The 21,662-nt window shown below is 46.3% G+C and overlaps 1 protein-coding gene across 3 annotated transcripts in view; it reads left to right on the top strand.

The window, feature by feature from the left end:
* The window catches only part of LOC138287233 (CD5 antigen-like), a 279,649-nt gene that overhangs the window by 118,845 nt on the left and 139,142 nt on the right, over window positions 1-21,662 (top strand). For all 3 annotated transcript variants that reach the window (XM_069227587.1, XM_069227586.1, XM_069227585.1), the window contains exon 4: window positions 19,371-19,685. In XM_069227587.1, the coding sequence (XP_069083688.1) occupies window positions 19,371-19,685 (315 nt within the window). The remainder of the gene's footprint in view (window positions 1-19,370; window positions 19,686-21,662) is intronic.

Raw genomic sequence — 21,662 nt, 5'->3', positions numbered from 1 at the left:
AAAGCCTTGGTGCTTTGTGTGTAAAAACAGAGGCCATAGGCCAGGGGATAAGTCCTGTCCAGGTAAACCCCCTGAGCCTACCACCACTAATACAGCAAGCTCTAGTGCCCCTAGCAGTAGTGGTACTAGTGGTGGGACTGCTGGCAACAGTCAAGCAAAGGGTGTAGTTGGGTTCACTTATGGGTCCATAGTGGAAACTGATGTAATCAGTCCCAAGACAGTTTCTGTCACACCTAGTGGCATTGGCCTTGCCACACTGGCTGCTTGTCCCCTTACAATGGATAAGTACAGGCAGACAGTTTCAATAAATGGTGTTGAGGCCTTGGCCTACAGGGACACAGGTGCCAGTTTCACTTTGGTGACTGAAAACCTAGTGCCTCCTGAACAACACATCATTGGACAACAGTATAAGATTATTGATGTCCATAACTCCACTAAGTTTCTTCCCTTAGCTATAATTCAGTTTAGTTGGGGTGGAGTTACTGGCCCTAAGCAGGTGGTGGTATCACCTAGCTTACCTGTAGACTGTCTCTTAGGTAATGACCTAGAGGCCTCAGGTTGGGCTGATGTAGAGTTTTATGCCCATGCAGCCATGCTGGGCATCCCTGAGGAATTGTTCCCTCTCATTTCTACTGAAATGAAAAAGCAAAGGAGAGAAGGCCTGAAAACTCAGGATCCCTCTCCATCAACAGGTAAAAAGGGTATCACAGTATCCCCTAACCACCCTACCATTCAGGATACCATTCCTGTGGTGGGAGAAACCTCTCCTGGGGTGGCACCTGTTCCAAGGGAATCATCAGCTGGCAAAGCTGGACTCCCTGAGGTAGAAGTACCTCTCTGTGGGATAACTAACATTGGTGAGAAAAAGAGCACCATTTTAGTTAACATGGAGCATCCCTCCAACCCTCCCAGAGAAACTTTAGTGCAGAAACTCTGCACTGCCTCACAACACTTAGGACAGCATCCCTGCCCTAGTGTGGAGCTGATAGGACAGCATCCCTGCCCTGCTCCAACTCAAGAGAAACAGCATCCCTGTTCTCTCTTCCAGCCAGATGGACAAAGTTTTTGCCCAGCTATGGCTTTTCTGAGACAGCATCCCTGTCTGGCATTTCCATCACTACAAATAGGTTCAGTGGACAATTCCCACTGCTCTAAACTAAAACTTACTGATAGAAACTCTGAAAATACATCTTCACATTGTTGCTTAGCTAAAAAACTTCAAACAGGGTGGTTTACATCCCCACAGGGAAGTAACCATATAGTGGATGATAAAGGGAGTAACCAGTCTATTGCAGAGCTACTCTCTACTTATCACCACTTAGACAATAAAGTCTCAACTGGCCAAGGTTAGCCTTATTGTCCTTCGTTTGGGGGGGGGTTGTGTGAGAAGGTAGCCTCTTTCTAGCCTTGTTACCCCCACTTTTGGCCTGTTTGTGAGTGTATGTCAGGGTGTTTGTCACTGTTTTCACTGTCTCACTGGGATCCTGATAGCCAGGCCTCAGTGCTCATAGTGAAAACACTATGTTTTCAGTATGGTTGTTATGTGTCACTGGGATCCTGTCACACAGGGCCCCAGTGCTCATAGGTGTGCATGTATATGTTCCCTGTGTGGTGCCTAACTGTCTCACTGAGGCTCTGCTAACCAGAACCTCAGTGGTTATGCTCTCTCATTACTTTCAAATTGTCACTAACAGGCTAGTGACCAATTTTACCAATTTACATTGGCTTACTGGAACACCCTTATAATTCCCTAGTATATGGTAATGAGGTACCCAGGGTATTGGGGTTCCAGGAGATCCCTATGGGCTGCAGCATTTCTTTTGCCACCCATAGGGAGCTCTGACAATTCTTACACAGGCCTGCCACAGCAGCCTGAGTGAAATAACGTCCACGTTATTTCACAGCCATTTTACACTGCACTTAAGTAACTTATAAGTCACCTATATGTCTAACCTTTACCTGGTAAAGGTTAGGTGCAAAGTTACTTAGTGTGAGGGCACCCTGGCACTAGCCAAGGTGCCCCCACATTGTTCAGAGCCAATTCCCTGAACTTTGTGAGTGCGGGGACACCATTACACGCGTGCACTACATATAGGTCACTACCTATATGTAGCTTCACCATGGTAACTCCGAATATGGCCATGTAACATGTCTATGATCATGGAATTGCCCCCTCTATGCCATCCTGGCATAGTTGGCACAATCCCATGATCCCAGTGGTCTGTAGCACAGACCCTGGTACTGCCAAACTGCCCTTCCTGGGGTTTCACTGCAGCTGCTGCTGCTGCCAACCCCTCAGACAGGCAGCTGCCCTCCTGGGGTCCAGCCAGGCCTGGCCCAGGATGGCAGAACAAAGAACTTCCTCTGAGAGAGGGTGTGACACCCTCTCCCTTTGGAAAATGGTGTGAAGGCAGGGGAGGAGTAGCCTCCCCCAGCCTCTGGAAATGCTTTGTTGGGCACAGATGTGCCCAATTCTGCATAAGCCAGTCTACACCGGTTCAGGGACCCCTTAGCCCCTGCTCTGGCGCGAAACTGGACAAAGGAAAGGGGAGTGACCACTCCCCTGACCTGCACCTCCCCTGGGAGGTGTCCAGAGCTCCTCCAGTGTGCTCCAGACCTCTGCCATCTTGGAAACAGAGGTGCTGCTGGCACACTGGACTGCTCTGAGTGGCCAGTGCCACCAGGTGACGTCAGAGACTCCTGCTGATAGGCTCCTTCAGGTGTTAGTAGCCTATCCTCTCTCCTAGGTAGCCAAACCCTCTTTTCTGGCTATTTAGGGTCTCTGTCTCTGGGGAAACTTTAGATAACGAATGCATGAGCTCAGCCGAGTTCCTCTGCATCTCCCTCTTCACCTTCTGATAAGGAATCGACCGCTGACCGCGCTGGAAGCCTGCAAACCTGCAACATAGTAGCAAAGACGACTACTGCAACTCTGTAACGCTGATCCTGCCGCCTTCTCGACTGTTTTCCTGCTTGTGCATGCTGTGGGGGTAGTCTGCCTCCTCTCTGCACCAGAAGCTCCGAAGAAATCTCCCGTGGGTCGACGGAATCTTCCCCCTGCAACCGCAGGCACCAAAAAGCTGCATCTCCGGTCCCTTGGGTCTCCTCTCAGCACGACGAGCGAGGTCCCTCGAATCCAGCGACACCGTCCAAGTGACTCCCACAGTCCAGTGACTCTTCAGCCCGAGTTTGGTGGAGGTAAGTCCTTGCCTCACCTCGCTGGGCTGCATTGCTGGGAACCGCGACTTTGCAAGCTACTCCGGCCCCTGTGCACTTCCGGCGGAAATCCTTCGTGCACAGCCAAGCCTGGGTCCACGGCACTCTAACCTGCATTGCACGACTTTCTAAGTTGGTCTCCGGCGACGTGGGACTCCTTTGTGCAACTTCGGCAAGCACCGTTTCACGCATCCTCGTAGTGCCTGTTTCTGGCACTTCTCCGGGTGCTACCTGCTTCAGTGAGGGCTCTTTGTCTTGCTCGACGTCCCCTCTCTCTGCAGGTCCAATTTGCGACCTTCTGGTCCCTCCTGGGCCCCAGCGGCGTCCAAAAACGCCAAACGCACGATTTGCGTGTAGCAAGGCTTGTTGGCGTCCATCCGGCGGGAAAACACTTCTGCACGACTCTCCAAGGCGTGGGGGATCCATCCTCCAAAGGGGAAGTCTCTAGCCCTTGTCGTTCCTGCAGTATTCACAGTTCTTCAGCCTAGTAAGAGCTTCTTTGCACCAACCGCTGGCATTTCTTGGGCATCTGCCCATCTCCGAGCTGCTTGTGACTTTTGGACTTGGTCCCCTTGTTCCACAGGTACCCTCAGTCAGGAATCCATCGTTGTTGCATTGCTGATTTGTGTTTTCCTTGCATTTTCCCTCTAACACGACTATTTTGTCCTTAGGGGAACTTTGGTGCACTTTGCACTCACTTTTCAGGGTCTTGGGGAGGGTTATTTTTCTAACTCTCACTATTTTCTGATAGTCCCAGCGACCCTCTACAAGGTCACATAGGTTTGGGGTCCATTCGTGGTTCACATTCCACTTTTGGAGTATATGGTTTGTGTTGCCCCTATCCCTATGTTTCCCCATTGCATCCTATTGTAACTATACATTGTTTGCACTGTTTTCTAAGACTATACTGCATATTTTTGCTATTGTGTATATATATCTTGTGTATATTTCCTATCCTCTCACTGAGGGTACACTCTAAGATACTTTGGCATATTGTCATAAAAATAAAGTACCTTTATTTTTAGTATAACTGTGTATTGTGTTTTCTTATGATATTGTGCATATGACACTAAGAAGTACTGTAGTAGCTTCACACGTCTCCTAGTTCAGCCTGAGCTGCTTTGCTAAGCTACCATTATCTATCAGCCTAAGCTGCTAGACACCCTATACACTAATAAGGGATAACTGGGCCTGGTGCAAGGTGCAAGTACCCCTTGGTACTCACTACAAGCCAGTCCAGCCTCCTACACCCACTCAGAAGCAAGCAGCACCCGGAGAAGTGCCGGAACAGGCACTATGAAATGGAGTGAACCGGAGCTCACCCGAAGTCACGAAAGAGGGTCCCACGATGCCGGAGGACAACTCAGGAGGTCGCGCACTGCAGGTTAGAGTGCCGGGGACCCAGGCTTGGCTGTGCACAAAGGAAATCCTGGAAGAGTGCACAGGAGCTGGAGTAGCTGCAAAACACACAGATCCCAGCAATGCAGTCTAGCGTGGGGAGGCAAGGACTTACCTCCACCAAACTTGGACTGAAGAGTCACTGGACTGTGGGAGTCACTTGGACAGAGTTGCTGAGTTCAAGGGACCTCGCTCGTCATGCTAAGAGGAGACCCATAGGACCGGTGATGCAGTTATTTGGTGCCTGCAGTTGCAGGGGGAAGATTCCGTCGACCCAAGGGAGATTTCTTCAGAGCTTCTAGTGCAGAGAGTAGGCAGACTACCCCCACAGCATGCACCACCAGGAAAACAGTTGAGAAGGCGGCAGGATCAGCGTTACAGAGTTGCAGTAGTCGTCTTAGCTACTTTGTTACAGTTTTTCAGGCTTCCAGCGCGGTCAGCAGTCGATTCCTTGGCAGAAGGTGAAGAGAGAAATGCAGAGGAACAAAGATCACCAATACAATGAAGGGCAAGGCCTGGAAAGTCAATGTAGGCCTCCGGGACAGGAGCTCAGGAAGTTGCTGCTGCTCTGCACCGGGACCTCTGAATAGTGAGCAAGTGAAGCTGGGCTGGCTCCCTTATATAGAGTCAAGCCCAGTCCACAAACCACACCCAGTCATACTGCAGGGAAAGCTTCTACTTTTACACATCAACATTAACAAAGCATGTTCTATGTTATAAGGGATCACTGAGCGTCTCCTCTTTTCTATAATTGTTTTTTGAACTTATGGGTGTTGGATTGTTTCTTCATTTAAGTCTTTCTCACATATGTCTGGTACTGTGATTTTGAACATAAGATACATTATAGGGCACTGGAGTATAAGGTGACGTTGATAGTGATGAGCCAGTGGGCATATGTAATAGGTGACAGAATATTTTTTGCTTTTTTCGGTATTGATATCTTATCAGCCTTGATAAAGTCCTGGAATAGGACGAAACACATGTCGGCTAAACATTGTACAGGCTGAAATTTACTTCCATTGGTTGAGGACTGAACATGTGGGCTCCACGGCCAAATGGAATTTTATATAAATGGACATTAATCCTTTCGCAGTTTCAAAGGGGAAAAATATACTGCTTTTTAATATACAGAAATATATTATTATTAAAGATGTTAACGATCAAGAGAATGTTGACACCCATTTGTTTTTGTATTTAACACTTCATGTGTCTTTTTCTCTCTCATTATACATTGACTTAATCAATTCTCTCAGATGGTCCCAATGATTACTATAATATGATTTAAAAAATAGTTTTTGAGTCCTCCACTATTTTTTTCTAGTTGACAGTAAGCTGACTGATCATAGGAAGCTTACTGAGGAGGGCGGACCTGAGTGGGTCTACATGACCACAAAGTCCACGGCTGTCCGGGAGGGGAGTCAAGGGCATCTGGAGCCTGGAACAATGGCCCAGATAGCTGCCAAGGAGAGGGGCAAGGGGCGCAGGAAACTGCTCCCAGAAGTTCCCGCAGTGGTTGATAGGGTCCCTGAGGAGGAGGCCTCTGAGCCAACCGGGGAGGACATTGCTGCCCTAGGTGACCTACCTCAGCTTGCTGGCTGGCAAGTTGAGGGTGGGCCCAACAGGGAAGAATTCTGTAAGGCACAGAAAGAGTGCCCCACTCATGAGGGTCTGAGGAAACAGGCCTCAGCCCAAGCAGCAGGCAAAGCCTCTGGTGATCACCTTATCTATAGGGAGAATGATCTCCTTTACAGTGAGCCTAAGGTACTGGAGGCTGTGGCAGCATGTGTGCTAGTGGACCCACAGTGTTACCAGGCCTTCCTACTGGGCGTAGCTCATGACATTCCCCTGACAGCGGAGCAGGCCTGACAATCAAGGCCAGTAAGTGCCACATTGGACAGGGTTCTGTGGTGTACTTGGGACACCTAGTAGGTGGTGGCAAGGTGCAGCCCCTCCAGGCCAAGATTGAGACAATCACGGCCTGACAACCACCTAGAACCCAAACAGAAGGGAGAGCCTTTCTAGGCCTCACTGGATACTACCATAGGTTTGTTAGGGTTATGGCACAATAGTGGCCCCCTTAACAGAACTCACTTCCAAAAAGCAACCTAGGTTGGTGTATTGGACAAAGGCTTGTCAGAAAGCCTTTGACTCTCTAAAGGAAGCCATGAATCAATCAATCAGTTTTTGTAAAGCGCGGCCACTCACTCGTGAGGTTCTCAAGGCGCTGGCACCCGTGCTCAGGGCCCCTGACTACTCCAAGGAGTATGGCATAGGGGTGATTCTAGCACAGCTGAATGAGGAGGGACTAGACCAAAGAGTAGCCTTTATTAGCAGAAGGCAAAGGCTCGATATACACATATGTTTTTATATGTTGATGTATACCTTGTATCGTATCCCTTATATGTTGATGTATAGCTCGCATTGTACTTTGTATGTGTAATCTATTTTAGGTTGAAGGGTAGGATTGTGTGAGATAGTAATAAATTGGGGAAATAATTCTAGATAAAAGTAATGATTATTTCCCAGTGATTCATTTACATATATTTTTCCCTATTGTATGCCATTTCCTATGAAGTACACCTCCTTCTACAGCACTTCTTCCCATTCCCTCCAGTGTGATCACACCTCCCCTACAGCACTTCTTCACTCTCAATCCAGTGTGATTATACCTCCTCCTGCAGCATGTTTTAACTTTCCATCCAGTGTGATTACACCTCCTTCTACAGCACTTCTTCTCTTTCCAGCCAATTTAAGTACACCTCCTCCTACAGCTCTTCTTCCCGTTCACCAAGAGCGACAACACCTCCTCCTACAGCACTTCTTTCCTTTCTGTCCAGAGTGATTACATCTCCTCCTGCAACACTTCTCTTTCAATCCAGTGTGATTACACTGCTTCCTACAGCACTTCTTCCTTTTCATCCAGTATGATTACACCTCCTCCTACAGCACGTCTTCTGTTTCCATCCAGTGTGATTACATCTCCTCCTACAGCACTTCTTCCCTTTCTGTCCAGTGTGACTCCTCTGCTGCTTTCTGTTTGTGACTCCTCTGCTCATTTTCTGCTCGTTTTCTGCAAATGTTTCTGCCTCTTCTGCTCCTTTTCCACTCTTTTGACTATCTTTTCTGCTTGTTTTTTTGCCTTTTCTACTCCTTTTCTGCTATTTTTCTTCTTGTGCACTCTATTTTATCTTTTTCGGCCTCTTCTTCTTTTTTTCTTCTTGTTTTTCTGTCTTTTCTACTCATTTTCAGATCCTTTTCTGCTTGTATTTTTGCCTCTTCTGCTCCTTTTCTTCTAGTTTTTCTGCCTTTTCTGCTTGTTTTCTGCTCATTTTACTACCTTTTCTACTCATTCTTTCTGCCTTTTCTGCTCCTTTTCTGCTCGTTTTCTGCCTCTTCTTCTCCTTTTCTTCTGGTTTTTCTGCCTTTTCTGCTCGTTTTCTGCTTGTTCTTGGCTCGTTTTATACATTTTCTTCTCCTTTTCTGCTCATTTTGTCTGCCTTTTCTGCTCCTTTCCTGCTCTTTCTGTCTTTTCTACTCCATATCGGCACTCTTTTTTGCCTTTTTCTGCAAATTTTTCTGCCTCTCCTGCCAGTGGCGTAACGAAACTTGAGGGGGTCCCCTTGCAAAATACATGGAGGGAGCCCCCATGTTCTAGACTAGAGGTCTTCAATCTGGGGGTCGGGACCCCCAGGGGGGCCATGGAGACCTGGAAAGGGGGTCGCACATTCCCCCAGCTGATCATTAAAAAGCCTCAGCTGAACTTTAATTTGAGTCTCCTGTGCTGTGAAAGCCGCACAGACAGCTAAGGAGACTTTCAGCCCAGGGCTTCTGCTTCCTGAATGAAAAGCAAATGTGCTCTACGAGCAGATCTGCAAATGTAAAGGGTGCTTGGGAGCAGCTTTAAATGGTCAAAGCTTTGTGAGGACAAACATTTATTTTTTTGAGGGGTAGTGAGAAGAGTTAACAACTGAGCTGTGAAGTGCATGCTTTTAATTGTAATTGTATTTACACAGCACTTACTTCATCTGGAGGTGTTGAAGGGACAGCTATTAAAAAAAAGGTATTGCATATGCTCTGATATTACTTAAATCCACATTTTGGAAGCACAGTTTTATAATAAACCTTTTTGTAGTGGCCTATATTATACTGTGTGCAATGCAAGTATAAAATAATGCCTTTTTATATATTCACAGTGCTTTCTGTCACAGGCTGTGACCTCATGGCACTAAAAATACACAAGTCACTATTCTCAACTGTACTAACAAAGATTTAGTACTGTTGCTCTCCGGTTAAACACAGACCTCTGCAGTGCATTAACTAATAGAGGTTTCATAATGCACTACAGTGCATTTCCCAATGAGTAACAACTTTATTTTATTTATTTTTCATTTCTGCTGGCTATTATTTTATATGTAGCTACCTGGCGGTGAAAGACTTACAACAATTTAGAGACTATTTTGGGTTTATTTATGAGAGGCTTGCGCTGCTGGAGCATCACTTTTTTTGCTGCTCCAGCATCACAAGCCTCTCACTCGTACCCATGAGCTGACTCAAAGCCACCCTGAGCGGATTGAATGGCCTTGTAGACATGGAGTAAGGCAAGGCAGTGCAAGTCGCTGCATTGCCTTACTTTGCGTCAAGGAGGCGTTCCACGGGCGTAGTGGTGGGTGTTCCTATGCAGCACAGATGGATTTTGACACTGCCCCAGATTTACAAAATCACGTAAACTGGAGCAGTACCAAAACCTTACGCCTCCCCAGAGCACGCATAATGAGGAGAAATGTTTTAATTTCTCCTTGTTTTTTTCTCTTTCCATGTGTGCTGCTATCTGCCACGCATGTAGAAAGAGGTACAATCCTGCCTATGTTGGCACTAGGCAGCAATTGTGCGCCAGCGTAGGGGGAAAGGACAGAAATGTACTGTATTTCATAAATAAGGTCCATTCCTGCCCTTTTGTATTGGAGTGTGGCAGTGTAGCAAGAAGCCTTGCATCTCTGCCCCATGTCAATTCCTAATAAATGAGGACCTTTGTTTTTAGCCACACCCTTGACCACGCCCCCACACTCACTGATCTTTGATTTGCTAAACACTGATTAATATTATTTCCTCACAGTAAAAATGATTTGCTGTGCGAACTGGGGATGTTCATTATTGTTGATGATGAGGAGTACCAGGTTCTAGAATTTTTTGTCAGGAGGGGGTCCTTACACCTACATTTTTTTAAGAGGGGTCCCGGCATCAAAATGTTTGAAGACCTCTGTTCTAGACCCAGTCAGGAGCTCTCATGCCTGGGCCCACTGCCCATGCACAATGCCAGAGAAGTCCCTCTGGAGCTGGGGGCCCACCTGCACCACAGGGGGCTATGGTTAAGCCATTGTCTTCTTCCCCCTTTCTTCTAATTTTTCTGCCTGTTCTGCTCCTTTTCTGCTCCTTTCCTGATTGTTTTTCTGACTTTCTTGCTCATATTTCTGCCTCTACTGCTCCTTTTCTTCTTGTTTTTCTTCCTTTTCTGTTCATATTTCTGCCTTTTCTGCACTCTATTTTGCCTTATTCTGCTAGTTTCCTGCTTATTGTTCTGCCCCCCCCCCTTTTCTGCTTACTTTTTCTTCTTGTTTTTTCTGCTTCTTTTCTGCTCGTTTTCTGCACTCTATTTTGCCTTTTTCTGATTGTTTTTTCTGCTTCTTTTCTGCTCGCTTTTCTGCCTTGTCTCCTCGTTTTCTACACTCTATTTTGCCTTTTTCTGCTTGTTTTTCTGCCTTTTATACTCCTTCTCTGCTCGTTTTTCTTCCGTTTCTGCTCCCTTTCTGCATTCTTATGCCCTTTTCTGCTTGTTTTTCTGCCTTTTCTGCTTGTTTCTCTACCTTTTCTGCTTGTTTTCTGCACTCTATTTTGCCTTTTTTTGCTCATTTTCTGCTCATTTTTCTTCTTGTTTATTCTTCCTTTTCTGCTCCTCTTCTATTCATTTTGCGCCTCCTCTTATGTTCATTTTCAGCCTTTTTTGCTAATTTTTGTCTCACTTTCCTGCTCCTTTTCTGCACTCCATTTTGCCTTTTTCTGCTCTTTTCTTCCCTCTTCCCACCGTTTCCCTCCTTCCGCACTTTATTTTGCATTTTTCTGCATGTTTTTTCTGCCTTTTCGGCTCATTTTCTGCTTGTCTTCTGCTCATTTTTCTACCTTTTCTGCTCATTTTTTCTACCTTTTCTGCTAATTTTTCTACCTTTTCTGCTCCTTTTCTGTTCATTTTTTCTGCATTTTCAGCTCCTTTTCTGCGTCTTCTGCTCCTTTTCCTCTTGTTTTTCTACCTTTTCTGCTCGTTTTCTGCTTGTTCTCTGCTTGTTTTTCTACCTTTTCTTCTCCTTTACTGCTCATTTTGTCTGCCTTTTCTGCCCTTTTTCTGCTCTTTCTGTCTTTTCTGCTTCTTTACTGTACTCGTTTTCGTCTTATTCTCATTTTTCTGCCTCTTCTGCCAGTGCGTAACAAAACTTGAGGGGGGCCCTGCAAAATACATGAGGGGGGCCCCCACGCTCTAGACCTATTCAGGAGCTCTCACTCATGGTCCTGCTGCCCATGCACAATGCCAGAGAAGTCCCTCTGGAGCGTGAGCCCCCCTGCACCACAGGGGATGCGGGGCTATGGTTAAGCCACTGTCTTCTGCTCTTATTCTACTAGTTTTTCTGCCTTTTCTGTTCCTTTCCTGATCGTATTTCTGACTTTCCTGCTCGTATTTCTGCTTCTTCTGCTCCTTTTCTTCTTGCTTTTCTTCCTTTTTTGCTCCTTTCCTGCTCATATTTCTGCCTTTTCTTCACTCTATTTTGCCTTATTCTGCTAGTTTCTGTAAGAAGCTGGCCCGGTTTGTAATGGGTACCACAGGTACTTGCACCTTATACCAAGTCCAGTTATCCCCTTATTAGTGTAGTGTAGACAGTGTTCTAGAAGCCGCGCTCTCTAGTGGTAGAGTGGATGAGCAGCCAAAGCTAAACTAGGAGCCATGCAAAGCTCATACCATATCACTGTAGTCACACAGCACTTACACACATGAAGAGAATACTCAGTGTTGCAAAAATAAAGTATTCATTTTTGGTGACACAAATACCAAATATACCATCAGAGACTATACTCCCTTAGGAGGTAAGTAATATACTTATTATATACAATAGTACACAGAAATAGTCACAGAAATGCTTAGAAAACTGTGAAAATGCTGTAAAATACAATAGGTAGAAATGGGCCTAGGGGGAAGACAAACCATATACTAAGAAAGTAGAATGCGAATGTCGACTTCCCACCTAGGCAAGTGTAGTGTGTAGAGGGGAGCTGAGAGCACTAGAAACCCCCAAAGGTAAGTAATAGAACTCACCCCAGACCCCAGAAAAGTCTGCAAGAGAGGGACTGCAAGACACCAACAGTGGATTCCTGGACCTGAGGACCTGTAAAAGGGGACCAAGTCCAAAAAACACAGAGGATCCCAGGAAGGGCAGGAGCCCTGGATTTCCTGGGAGAAGGTGCAAAAGTGGAACCACCGATGCAGAAGAACAGTAAGGATTGCACCAAAGAAGACGACTTCGGGTTCCTGGCTGGTGCAGGTGATGTTGCACGATGGATGGAGTATTGCAGTCTAGTTTGCGTCGCTGAAGTCAACACAGGAAGCTTGGGGTAAGAACAAAATGGCGCTGCCCGGGCCCAGGAAGGACGAGGTGGACTCTACCCACGTGGGGGAGTTAAAGGGGGCTCTAGGCATTCTAGAGAGCCCACAACGGACCAGGCAGCCCACTCAGGAGTCCCACAGGAAGGGGACACAGGATTTGCAAAAGGAGCCCATGCAGCAACACAACAAAGGCTCCCACATCGCCATCGGTCCACTCAGGGAGCTGTGCGTCGCAGGATAGTGTGCTGGGGGCTCAGGCTTGGATATGCACTTGAAAATTTGTTCAAAGTGCAAACAAGCCTTTGCTGCTGCAAAACACGCGGTGCATAGGGGGTAGCTGCGTGAAGTGGGGAGGCAAGCTCTTACCTACACCAAACATGCACTGCTGGACAAGGGGACCGTCCTGAACACTTCTGTCTACCACCCGTGTAGCAGGATCAACTCAGCTCTGCTGGAGAGGGGGTCCAACCTACCGGTCTTCGATGCGGAGGGTGCCTGCTAAAGCAGGTGGGTGACTCCTTCTACCCCAAGGGAGATTCCGTCTCTCTTCCTGTGCAGGCTGAAGACAGGCTGTTCTCTGAGGATGCACGACCGGGAAACTGTAGCAGTTGCTGGCAGGAGCTGAAGTTGCAATGTTGCAGAAAGTTTCTTGCTTCTTTGTTGCAGGCTTTGTAGAGTTCCTGGAAGCCCAGATGCAGGTTCTTCAGGTCAGAAGTTGAAGTAAGAGTGCAGAGGATTCCTGCTGGAGTCTTTGAATCCAAATCTGATGAAACACCCAGCAAAGAGCCCCTAAGTAGCCCTGTAAGGAGGAGTGGTCAGTGAAATGAGTGTCCATCTATCAGGAGGGTGCTCTGACGTCACCTGCCTGGCCTGGCCACTCAGATGCTCCCAGAGTGTCCTTCCCATCTGGAAATCAAGATGGCTGAACACAGGAAAACTCTGAAGGAGCTCTGAGCCCCACCACCTGGGGTGGAGATGGACAGGGGAGTGGTCACTCCCCTTTCCTTTGTCCAGTTTCGCACCAGAGCAGGGACTGGGGGTCCCAGGACCGCTGTAGACTGGTTTATGCAAGGAGGGCACCAAATGTGCCCTTTAAAGCAAAGCCAGTGGCTTGGGGAGGCTACCCCTCCCAAGCCTGTAACACCTTTTCCAAAGGGAGAGGGTGTAACATCCCTCTCCCAAAGGAAATCCTTTGTTCTGCCTTCCTGGACTTGATGAAATCAAGTAACAGGAGGGAAGAAACCTGTCTGGGGGTGGCTGCAGCTGGACTGCCTTTGAAAACCCCAAAAGGCCGGTGTGTCAGTACAGGGGGTCCACTGTGGAGCCCCCAGAGTACATGGAATCATAAAACCAATGATTGGGTTAGCATTGGGGTATGGGGTACATGTTTGACACTAAACATGGCCATATTCAGAGTTACCATTGTGAAGCTGTACATAGGTAGTGACCTATGTACAGTGCACTTGTAAAATAGCATCCCGCACTCACAAGGTCGGGGAATTGGCCCTGGATGACATGGGGGCACCTCTGCTAGTGCAGGGGTGCCCTCATACTCAGGTACTTTGCACCCAGCCTTCATGGTAGGAAGGCCTGGTATGTGGGTGACTTATAAGTGACCGGGTGCAGTGAAAATGGCAGTGAAATGGTGCATGCACCTTTTCACACAAGCTGTTATGGCAGTCCTGTAGAAGCCTTTGCATGACCCACACCAGACCAAAATGTCAGTAAGGGAAGCCAAGGACAAAAGCATCCTGCAAGATAAAAGGCTGTCAGTACATTCTATACATCTTCTTAGGCTCTCTAAGAGCACTTGGCCCAATATTTAAACATTTTCACGCAAACCTGCGCTAACGCAAGTTTGCGTGAAAAAGTTTACAGCTGTCTTGCGCCATTCCTAGATGCCGGCCGGGTGGCATATTTATGGAATGGCGCAAGCCGGCGGTAAGGCCCATCTGGCGTCATAGAAAATGATGCTAGCCGGGTGGGGGGTGGCGGTAGGAAGGTGGAGGTTGGGTGTCAGAAAATGACGCTAGTCTGGTTTAGAGGCAAAAAATGCTTCTAAACAGACTAGCGCCATTTCCTGCCGCTCAACCCCCACAAACATGACTCCTGTCTTAGATAAGACAGGAGTCATGCCCACCAACCCAGTGGCCATGCCCAGGGGACAAATGTCCCCTGGGCATGGCCATTGGGCCCAGTGCCATGCAGGGGGCCCCAAGTTAGAGCCCCTGATGGCAAAAAAAAAACAAAATAAAAAAAACTTACCGGGACTTACCAGGGATGGGTCCCCCATCCTGTGGTGTTCCTCTGGTGTGGGTGGGGGTGTCCCTGGGGCTTCAAAAGGGCACCTGTGGGCCCATTCCATGGTGTTCCACCATGGAAATGGTCCCACAGGTCCTCTAACGCCTGCCCTGACCCAGGCGTTAAATAATGGCGCTAAGCAAGCTTAGCACCATTATTTAAGGCCGCCTCCCCGTGCATGATTCTAGTATGGGGGATAAACATGGCGCTAAGGCCATAGCGTGTTTTTCGGTCGGGAACACCTAACTTGCATCTGAAAATGTAGTCAACTCCATAACTTTGGCGCTACATGGGTCCAGCACCAAAGTATAAATATGGAGTTAGTTCTGCACAGAATTTGCATCAAAGAATTGACACAAATTCGGCACGAAAAAAGTATAAATATGCCTCTTGGTCTCAGATCGATGAGGCAGAAACTCATGGCCAGAGTGTTAGAGAGACCCAGAACCTAATCTGATGGCCAGATAATTAGATCATTAAGGAAAAAGCACAGATAAATTAATATCATATCCTGGTTATGCATCACATATCAAGGAAGACTTATCGAAGAGAGGAAAGCTATTTAAATTATTCACTGCAATTCTATTTCTGGTATACATATCCTTCAATGATATTGATTTTATAGCTTTCACCCCCAGATTAAAGGAGGAACTCAGCAAAGATCAGATATACGCTTTCTCAAAAACAACATTCTACCACATATTTTAGCAGAAAAACACAAGTTTAAACAATGGGGCATATTAACCGTTGAACCAGCTAGGACAAAATATCCATTCGTGTTTGTGCCAGTTAAAACGAGATCAGCTCAGTGGCAGGGCAGTCCCCTCAAGGACTTCTGTCCTGCACAGATCTATGGACGATTTTAGAGTTCACTTCAGCTAGACTTACTTAACAGTTCAATAATGTGCAAAGACAGTGGGTCAGGCAGAAGGGATTGCTGCTTTCTAAAAACAACACCAGACAATTGTTCTTGGTTACTGGGCACCGTCCATCATTATCCCTGATCCAAGATTGAGGCAATTTAACATCATGCTTACCATCTGCACATGGAAAATCAGGGGCCATAAGAATTTAATCTCCTCTCCTGATTATTTACAACATGTATGAACCTTCAAAATAGTTTGACTACAAGAAACCTGGCAGGTGACCACAAATCCCTGGCCGGATTACACCGAGTTCCAATCACCAGCTCTGAGGTCCAATAATGGTGGCCACCCTCTGGGCGGTGTTTCAGTTTATGTGCACAATCCGTTAGGGCTAACCACAACGACTGTGGCTGATTTCAATGGAGAGATTATCATAACAAAGCTTGAGTCGCACACTGGTGCAAACATTCGTCATAATTTTGTAGTGGTGGCCAATATACACATATTCCTAAATCCGGCAAAGAAAAGGGAAACAATGTATTAAAGTGATACCCTCCGTCAACTAAGACTTGACAACCTGAAATCTGTATGGCGACTAGAAGGGGATTTCAACGCCAATTTGGTAACTCCATGAGTGAACAGGAATGGTTAGACATCGAGAATCAGCTATGGGGTATCCCTCAAATAACCGAGACCCGTCCAGAGAGACGCACCAACACAAGCATTACACTTACCTCTGCTCTGAACATCTTGGTTTATGGCCATTGAGCGTGTCCAGCTAGAAGCACCAACACAAGCATTACACTTACCTCTGCTCTGAACGTCCTAGGTTTATGGCCATTGAATGTGTCCATCTAGAAGCACCAACACAAGCATTACACTTACCTCTGCTCTGAACGTCCTAGGTTTATGGCCATTGAACGTGTCCATCTAGAAGCACCAACACAAGCATTACACTTAGCTCTGCTCTGAACGCCCTCGGTTTATGGCCATTGAATGTGTCCATCTAGAAGCACCAACGTTAGCATTACACTTACCTCTGGTCTGAACGCCCTCGGTTTATGGCCATTGAGCGTGTCCAGCTAGAAGCACCAACACAAGCATTACACTTACCTCTGCTCTGAACGTCCTAGGTTTATGGCCATTGAATGTGTCCATCTAGAAGCACCAACACAAGCATTACACTTAGCTCTGCTCTGAACGCCCTCGGTTTATGGCCATTGAACGTGTCCATCTAGAAGCACCAACACAAGCATTACACTTAGCTCTGCTCTGAACGCCCTCGGTTCATGGCCATTGAATGTGTTCAGGTAGAAGCACCAACGATAGCATTACACTTACCGCTGCTCTGAATCTCCAGGGTTTATGGTCACAGAAATGTATGCGACCAAGCCACACATTTTACGCATATCTCACATCAGAGGCATGCTTGACTATTAATGGGTATCAACTCAGCATTTTCACTGGCTCGAAATTTTCAAAATTAACCATTAACTCATAAGAGATCATGCTATCCCTGTGTTTCCTAGTGAAGCTACTCCTTTGAGAAAAGTAACAGTATTCGGCCACAATGCTGAGGACACCTTTCTCATGGACAAATGACAATAGGTCTACAAAGATATCTGATGTGTCAGAAAAGTCAACGAGCTCAGCATTAACATGTCGAAAACCAGGATTCTAGTCTTTGGCAAAAGGAGGGACAAGTGTGGGGCATGGTGGATAAGTGGCAAGGAAAATGAAAGAGTTTCTACAATCAGATACCTAATGGAAGCACAACCTGCTACAGAAAATGCTCTTACTTTTGCCTTCCAGCATCTTCTCAATAACTGTCTGGGTCCAGATCTTTCTGCAATTTGTAAAGTGATTGAATTAATGTCTACTGGCTCCCTTGTGTATAAACAAATGCCTAACTTCTTGGTTGGATCTTGTTTAATGCCGTTGTTACAGACATCTTTGCCAGCTTCTGTCAAGCACGGCTCAGGCTCAAACCCCAATGGAGTTCAAGTTAATCCACCAGGATAGCTCCCTTTATGCCAGATTTATTTCTATTTGTGTGAACTTACAGTCAGGTGATTTGGAGTCTATTAGGGATCTCCTATGGAGCACTATCTAAGATAAGGGATCACAACTCCTTAAGCTTTACCAGACTGTGACTGATGGGCCTGCGGCTAAAGATCCGATGCAAATTTCACTTCCATTGAATACACTAGCAAAAATTATTTTGAAACAAGTCTGCATCAGCCCAGGACGATTTGCAAGCCATCCTTTCAAGGGCTCATGCAACATGTAATATGCATCTTCACCGGCCCCGATCCCTGCCATTACATCTACCCCCAACCATCTAAACTGTTTTGTTAAAATTCATCTACTTCTTCAACAACTCAGTCTGATGCCATTGAGCGCATATATGTAGGGTGCAGTGGTGTAACAAAGGCCCCTGCAGACCCTGTGGTACTGGGGGGGGGGCGAGCTCTAGGGTTGCACATCCTGAGTGTATCCGGAGAGGGGACCATCCATGTACTGTGCAGGAGGGCCCCTTAGGTTTCATTACATCACTGATAGGGTTGCCTGCCAGGTGACCAGGATGGTCATTGCAGAGGCTGTCAAACCTCGAGGGATATTCTCCAGCACATCACCTACCCGAAGCACCTATCTTCAGACGGGTGAATATTAAATCTTGCAAAGCTGCTGTAGATGAATGTTTAAGGGGTGCTTTGTGCGAATTATCTGCAAAATTCTTGAAATCCATGAGGTCTGCCATATCGATGCTGAATGCTGTTGCACAATAGTATCTGCAATTGACTTGCTTCCAGTGTGGGATGAGTGGACGCACCCTGTGACACCCCTCTGATTGTATTTAGATTTACATCAGCTCTTCATTCATGATGATCCTTGATGAAATGTGGTTTTCCCCATTCATAGCATGTGGATTTTAAGTCATCTCTGATGTGGTTGTTTTTATTCAACTAATATATAGTGGGCCTTGATGAGAAGAGGTCCTCGGGCCTCAGTTGCACTTGCATTTTAACTGCTCTTGTTGTGGGATTCTGCACTCTTAGGGGCATATTTATGAGAGGTTTGCATCTTGCATGCATCACCCAGTGTGGTACAATTATGACGCAAAACTCCAAATCAGATTTTTTAAGCTATGCAAAGCCCTGACTGGTTTAAAAATCTGAAGTAATGCAAAGCAGTACAAAGTTCACATACAACTCCTATTGCTTTTGATCAATTTCCAGATTTACACCACCTGGTAAACCACGGAGTACATCAAAGCGATGTGTCTCACCAGGAGAGGCGTAACGAGGATAAATCTCTTTATTTCTCCTCATTATTTCCTCTTTCTACATATGCTGCATTCTGCAGCACACATAGATAGAGGAATATGCCTCTCAGGATTGTTTTTGTGCAGGAAGGTGTCCCTTCCTGCACAAAAACCATCCTGCATGCAACGCAGGCGCCCTTGCGCCATGGTACAAGGATGTCTGCATTGGTGCTAGGCTGCCAAAACAGCACCGATGCAGGGAGAAAGGACAGGAATGCACACTATGACTTAAATACCTTGCATTCCTGCCCTTTTCCAGTGACGCAGTGCAACACAGTGAGGTGACTGGCTGCTCTGCCCTACTTTCCCATGAAATGGGCCTTAATATTTAGCTACAGTTCGCCTGAGCTTGACTAGAATGGACATTTTATGACACTTTTCCTGCTGCTCATGCTTTCCTTGCCCATCTGTCTACAATGAACCACCAAGAGCCTGGACCTGTGTTGCTTTTGGTTGATGTTTGTATTGCTATATTCCCACTGTATATGCAGTGTGTAAACTGATGATTTGCAGTGATTTTGATTAATCGTGAACAATAAAAAACAAAAGTAAAATGTTGAGACTTTGCCTGATTTTGCAGCTGTTGATTGACATCTCTTTCCCATCCTGCTGTATCCAGGTCCCGATGAGGTGCGGTTGGTGAACGGCACATCCATCTGCTCCGGGAGAGTGGAGGTCAAACACAATGGAGTCTGGGGGACCGTGTGTGATGACTCCTGGGATCTGAAGGATGCTTCAGTGGTCTGCAGGCAGCTTGGCTGTATTTCAGTACAAGAACATGAGTACAACCCAACATTTGGAAAGAGCTCCCTGCCTGTTTTAATGAGTAATGTTCAATGCACAGGAGATGAGGCTGCTCCATGGGAGTGCCCACAGCAAGGCTGGGAGCACAATACCTGTCCTACAGGAAGGGATGCTGGGGTGACCTGCACAGGTAAGATATGCAATGGAAATGCAATAAACATATCTTTGCTCAAGAAATGGAAGGAACTAACAGTGGAAGACACATATTTGATGCAAGATGCAAAATGAAAGATTACAACAAACAATAACTGATTGCAATAACTACAGATGTGTATGTTCTAGACTCGCTCTCCTCTAAGAAACCTCACATATTTTCACACAACTCACAGACAGCAGATACCGTGACACAGGCATCCTCACAACAACTCTCACTTCTGCAAATAATTAAGACATGTCTTTAGGACAGCTGTGCAGGTCTTTGCTGATCACCACCCCTGATGGTGGCAATACTCCACTTGCCAGTATCCCACAGACAGATCTGGTACCACTGAAGAGCATCCACCACATAGCTGCCAGATTCACTGAAGGGCTGAGGAAGAACACACAGATGAATCCTGGACCTGTCTAACACCATCACTCCTTCACCTCTGTAAGAAACATCTTGATTTCCAGTATGAGCACCTCCTACAGTCCCAGCACTGGATGTGATTCTACAAGTGACCCATTAGCCTGAATCCCATGATAACCTGTACAGCCTGCCTTCATGCACAGTGCTCAGTAGCCCTGTAGCTAGGTTTGCTCTCTGTAATTACCCTACATGCAGATATTCACAGAGGCCCACATGTCATGATTACAGATTATGCTTATATCCAACAGAGCAGTTTGTCTACAGTTCTGTAAGTGCTGGAGGCATTAGCACAGAAAACTGCATCTAATCATGCATACTGGTGCAGTAATGCAAACACATTTACAGAGGGTTAGCCTGCACTAAGCAATAAATCCCATTAAGTGGTCCTTGATTATAATAGTATATTTTTCTTACAGTGCTTAGGTGAACATGATACATATATGTTCTTTCAACAGGTCTGTGTCTATTTATGATTATTGTAAAATGCACCAGAGCATACACTGTATGGTAATTAATATGGTTTGGTGATTTGCTCCTGTGTGTGTTTATGTGCGTTTGTGTGTGCGTGCATGTGTGGGTGTGCATGTGGGTGTGTATGTGTGGTCATGTGCATGCATGTGAAGGAGTGATGAGGTGGATGGTTCCGCCAGCATCAGCAAAAACTCCAGAGTCAGCCGTGAATTGCATAACTAGATTGGATATTCAAAGTAAAAAAGTTGGCTATTTTGAGACTGTTTGTGTGTTATGGATAATGTAGCAACAAAAGGCGCTTCAGAATGGCGTTAGCCAGCGCTAAACTTTTTGACGCTAAACTGCGTGCCTGAGTATCACAGGGCCTAGTAGTCCCAAATGGAGGTAATGCAATTCCAGATTACCAGGTAATGGTATCCCTTATTAGTGTAGTGTAGGCAGTGTCTAGAAGCCAGGCTCTCTAGGGGTAGTGTGGATGAGCAGCCAAGGCTTATCTAGGAGACATGCAAAGCTCATGCAATACCACTGTAGTCACACACAGTACTTACACACAAGAAAGAAAATACTCAGTGTTACAAAAATAAAGGTACTTTATTTTGGTGACACCATACCAAAAATACAATAGAGACTGTACACCCTTAGGAGGTAAGTGATACACAAATTATGTACACTAGTATGCAGAAATAGGCATAAACATATTTAGAAAACAGTGCAATATAGTGAAAATCAAATAGAGAATAATGGGCCTGGGGGAGCACAAACCACATACTAAAAAAATGGAATGCGACAGTCATACCCCCACCTAGGTAAGTGGAGTGTGTAGAGGGGAGCTGGGAGTACTAGGAAAGCTGAAGGTAAGTACCACAACAACCCCCAGCGACCAGGAAAGCAGGAGTAAATTACTGAAGTTTCCACAAAACACCCACTTGGAAGAAACTAAGAAGAATGCAAAACCCAGAAGAGACGGCAAGACACCAACAGTGGATTCCTGGACAAGAGATCCTGTGGAAGCAGGGGACCAAGTCCAAAAAGCACAGCAGAGTCCAGGAAGGGCAGGAGCCCCTACCC

The sequence above is a fragment of the Pleurodeles waltl genome, chromosome 4_1, assembly GCF_031143425.1.
Source record: "Pleurodeles waltl isolate 20211129_DDA chromosome 4_1, aPleWal1.hap1.20221129, whole genome shotgun sequence".
In the NCBI taxonomy this organism is placed as follows: domain Eukaryota; kingdom Metazoa; phylum Chordata; class Amphibia; order Caudata; family Salamandridae; genus Pleurodeles; species Pleurodeles waltl.
This window is presented reverse-complemented; position numbering and strand designations above follow the sequence as displayed.